At 19.0% G+C, this 4,189-nt stretch overlaps 2 protein-coding genes across 2 annotated transcripts in view; both read right to left on the minus strand.

The window, feature by feature from the left end:
• Phum_PHUM237110 (uncharacterized protein) overlaps positions 1-2,967 on the minus strand; it is a gene marked incomplete at both ends in the record, with an annotated part of 11,868 nt that extends 8,901 nt beyond the window's left edge. The window contains one exon of the mRNA XM_002426069.1: positions 2,858-2,967. Coding sequence (XP_002426114.1) covers positions 2,858-2,967 — 110 coding nt within the window. The remainder of the gene's footprint in view (positions 1-2,857) is intronic.
• Positions 2,968-4,000: 1,033 nt separating this feature from the next.
• Phum_PHUM237320 (protein YIF1A, putative) overlaps positions 4,001-4,189 on the minus strand; it is a gene marked incomplete at both ends in the record, with an annotated part of 1,912 nt that continues 1,723 nt past the window's right edge. Inside the window, 2 exons of the mRNA XM_002426070.1 lie at positions 4,001-4,009; positions 4,113-4,148. Coding sequence (XP_002426115.1) covers positions 4,001-4,009; positions 4,113-4,148 — 45 coding nt within the window. The remainder of the gene's footprint in view (positions 4,010-4,112; positions 4,149-4,189) is intronic.

The following is a 4,189-nucleotide window of genomic DNA, read 5'->3' on the forward strand; positions in this document are numbered from 1 at the left end:
TTATTAAAAATAATAATAATATTTATAAATATTATTTTCTATAATGAATTAAAAAAAGGAACATTTTAAGAAATCATAGGAATATAACACCGAGTAAATAAATTCTGTATAGATAGATAAATAAAATAATGTAAAAATAAAAGGGCATTTGTAACAAAGTCGTAGTAGTAGAATAAAAAAGAAGATAAAAAAGAAAAAAAAAAAGTGTGTCAAATTTTCAAATTGCTTTTCACATTAGAAATAATATTAAATGTTGCTCGCGGATGGTAATTAGGACTAACTTTATGGTTTTTTTATTTACAATATAAACTGTAATTAGTCATTTAAAAAAAAAAAAAAAAACTTATTACTTTACATATCGTAGTTTTATTTCAATATAAAGAAAGTGTTTACATCATTTGTATATATATTTTATTACTAAAGATATTCTTTTGTTAAGCTCGACCATACAAACTTTAATAACAAGAGTTATTTAGAAAAACCTTAAACTTTATTATTACCAACAATAATCATAATAAATAATTGATTGAAAATTTAAATAGAAAAAAAATAAGAAGACATATATATTAATTAATATTCTCATTTAAACCTTTAGTAAATAGTATTATGTAAAAATTCACAAAAAAAAGAATTTTTTTTTCCTTTGTAAATAAATCAAAAATAATGAATATTTGGTCAAAAAGTTTTTAAAAATGCACTTTTATAAATGGCATTCAAAATATAATGAAAAAAATTTACTCATATTAAAAAAAAAGTGAGGAGTTTAAATATCAAAAAATTTTAATTAATTTACACATAGTCATCCATTAAAAAATTTTTCTATTCATTTTTGTAAACTTGTAAAGAAAATGCCGTTCAAAACATATTTTATACTTATGGCTAAAAATTTTCAAGAATCAGTTTTCAAAAATTTGACACTTTTAATCAATATTTTTTTTTCATTTTTATGACGACAAATAAACCGTAATGAATTATTAATATTATTAATATTTTTTTAAATAGACAATAAAACTTAAGAATATTATTAAATTTTTATTTTTTTCAAGGGGCTCGAATTATGTAAATGAAATATAATTAAACTACACTAAAAAATTTTTATATTGTTTTTTCCCTTTTAAAAATTATTATTATTATTTTTTTAAATGCATAAATGAAAGACTTTTAGTATATAATGATTATTATTAGTAATAATAACAGTTATTGATAAATACATACTTGCAGTACAAAAAAAAATTTTAACCAATAATTTAAATATATATATTTTTTTTATGTAATTGTAAAATCAATAAATTTCTATTTTAGTTTGTATTTATTAAATCCGCGAAGTAAAAAAATTTAAAATAAAATAAAAAAAAAGTAATTAAAAAAAAAACCAACCTGATAATTATTAACTTATTGAAAAAATTATAATTGTAAAAAAATAGTAATTTTTATTTTTAAAAAATAAATTATTTAAATTTCGTTTAATTTCGTAAATTAATTGTTTATTAACTTATAGCTATTGTAATCGAATGACAAAAGACTGGATCGATCAATCAATCAATCAATCAATCAATGATAATTTGAGTATGTTTGAAATATTTAATTTTAAACTGTTATTTTTGAATGACTATTTAAAATCGTCCTAAAATAAATTAATTTTTTTTTTATTTTTATAATGAAATTTATTATTAAAAATTTATTAACATAAACTAAAAAAAAAAATAAAAAAAAAAAAGTTTCCACCCCGATTTGAACTCGAGACCTTTGTTTGATAAGCGATTTACGGTAACCACTTCACCATCATTAAAATCATCATAATTATTATTATTATTGTGTATGGGTATTTTCATTGGAAAATCATAACAATGAATAAAAAATTAATTGTGCAAATATATCCATACGAATGCTTAAATCAGCATTGTGGATTTAAGCATTTAATATATGTGTTATAAAATCAGATAACCTAAAGCCGCATAGTTAAATAACAATATATTTGTCATTGAAAAGTAATAACTACATATGAACTAATCATACAATTGTTTTTTATGTTTTATTTCTACGAAAAAATAAACTCTTTCGTTATTGTTCGAAAAAAAAAAAAAAAAATTAAAAAACTCATTCCCGATAAGTTTTTTTAACGATAAAAATCACAAAAAAAAAAACTTTTTTTATATCTTTTTCTAAATACTTTTCTTTTTATAGTAAATTAAATAAAAATTTTTAATTGATAAATAATACATATTTTTTCCTTTTAACTTTTATTTAGAAAAAAGAAAAATAAGAAAGAAAGCATTTTAATACAGAATAAAATACAATGACTAATACTCATAATAAAAAGTAACAAGAAAATATGTATTTAAAAAAAAAAAAAAATTTTTTTGATAGTATTATCAATACGTCTTTTAAATCTAACAATGTTTAAAAATATATCAGAGAAAATCATCCCTTGATAATTATTTCAATTCATTAAAAACGTTCAAATATTTAACTAATCAAACTTTTTTTTAATTACACATCAAATAATAATAATCTTTCATTAATTTTTCAAAAAGATTTGACAAATGTTAAGAAGTGTATATTGAAAGCATTGATAGTTACAAGCAGTTTATGAACACATTATTTTACAATTTTTGACTTTTATAAAATTGACATTTGCAATTTATAAGTTTCACCATAATATCATTTAAATTAAAAATAAATAACTATATATTTACTAAAAATTTTGTTGTTTTTTATATATTATCTGCAGGTCGTTGACGCACAACACCGGACTTTAGGAAAATATGGCCGACGCCTTAATTTTCATGTTTACTCATTTAAATATTTTATAATTATAAATTACGATAAATAAATTAAAATAATCATAATATTATACCTGGGAATGCAATTAGGAGGTGTCCTATCCACTTCCCAAGTAGCAAATAGTTTCATTGGCACAGGTTTACCGATCGCGGTCGGCGGAGGCTTACTTGCCTTGTCCGCCATTTTGACACTAACTGAAGAAGTAAACAAAAGTAACTCTGCTTTTAAATTAACGTTCACATTAGAATATAATTATCGTGAAACGAAAATTTTTGTTATTTTGTTTTGATTAAAATTAAAAAAATTGTATTCATACAAATTGAAAAAGAAAAAAAGATTTAATTTCATTTTAAAGTATTTAAAATGATAATAAATAAATATAAAAACGTATATTCAAATTTACCATTGTGAATGGAGATACAGTACTGCCACGCTATCTGATTGTGTAATTTTTAAACACTTTTAAGTCACAAATGTAAACAATAATTTATAAGAATACCTATACAATAAAAAAAGATTTTATTATAACCGTTAAAATTTTCAAACATATTTAATTTTTTTCAAGTTAAAAATTAAAATTTTTATGGTAATTTAAATTTAAAAAATATAATGAATAATTACAGTAAATATAAAATATATTTGTAATAAAATTTTAATAAACTCCAGGTCTTTTTAAACTTTTTGTTAAAGTTTTTACTATATTTTAAAAATTGATTATTTTAATTTTTTATCACTTTGCAAATACTTTATTAATTGTATTATTAAATTGTTAAAAAAATGGAAAGTTTTTTCTTAAAAGGAAACATCCCAAAAATATTATCTGACAGTATAATTATTGAAAATTGTATTTTAAAAAAAAAATTATTTATAAAAACTTATAAATACTAATTCAAAATTTGATTCAAAAACTTTTGTTTATTTTCTGTCATTATTTTATATTCATTATAAAAGAAAAAAAAAAACAAAATTTAAGTTAAAAATTAAAGAAAATAGAATGTAGTATTTTTTTTCTAAGTAAATAAATTTAAAAAATTCTCTTCGGGTAGGTTATCGATAAAATAAAAAAAACATTTCTAGTTTATTTTTTAAAAAAATGACATTTTTATTATTTAATTTAAATAATATTCCAATAGCTGACGTAAGATAAATCACGTTGACAATCATCATCACCGCCATTTTCGAAATCCACAAAAATAATTTTTTAGTGTACGTAATTTTACATCATCTTAACATTATTATCGTATAATATTAATAAAAAACTTTAAAAATATAATCTGTTTGGCTTGTAATTTTTAGTATAAGGTTAATTAAAGCAATTTATTATTTACCTGATACTTAACAATAGTGTTTGAAATTAGTGATTTCTTATATGAGAATTTAAAAAAAAAAATTAACTTTTATTCGA

Source organism: Pediculus humanus, genomic scaffold (assembly GCF_000006295.1).
Source record: "Pediculus humanus corporis 1103172107610 genomic scaffold, whole genome shotgun sequence".
Taxonomy (NCBI): Eukaryota; Metazoa; Arthropoda; class Insecta; order Psocodea; family Pediculidae; genus Pediculus; species Pediculus humanus.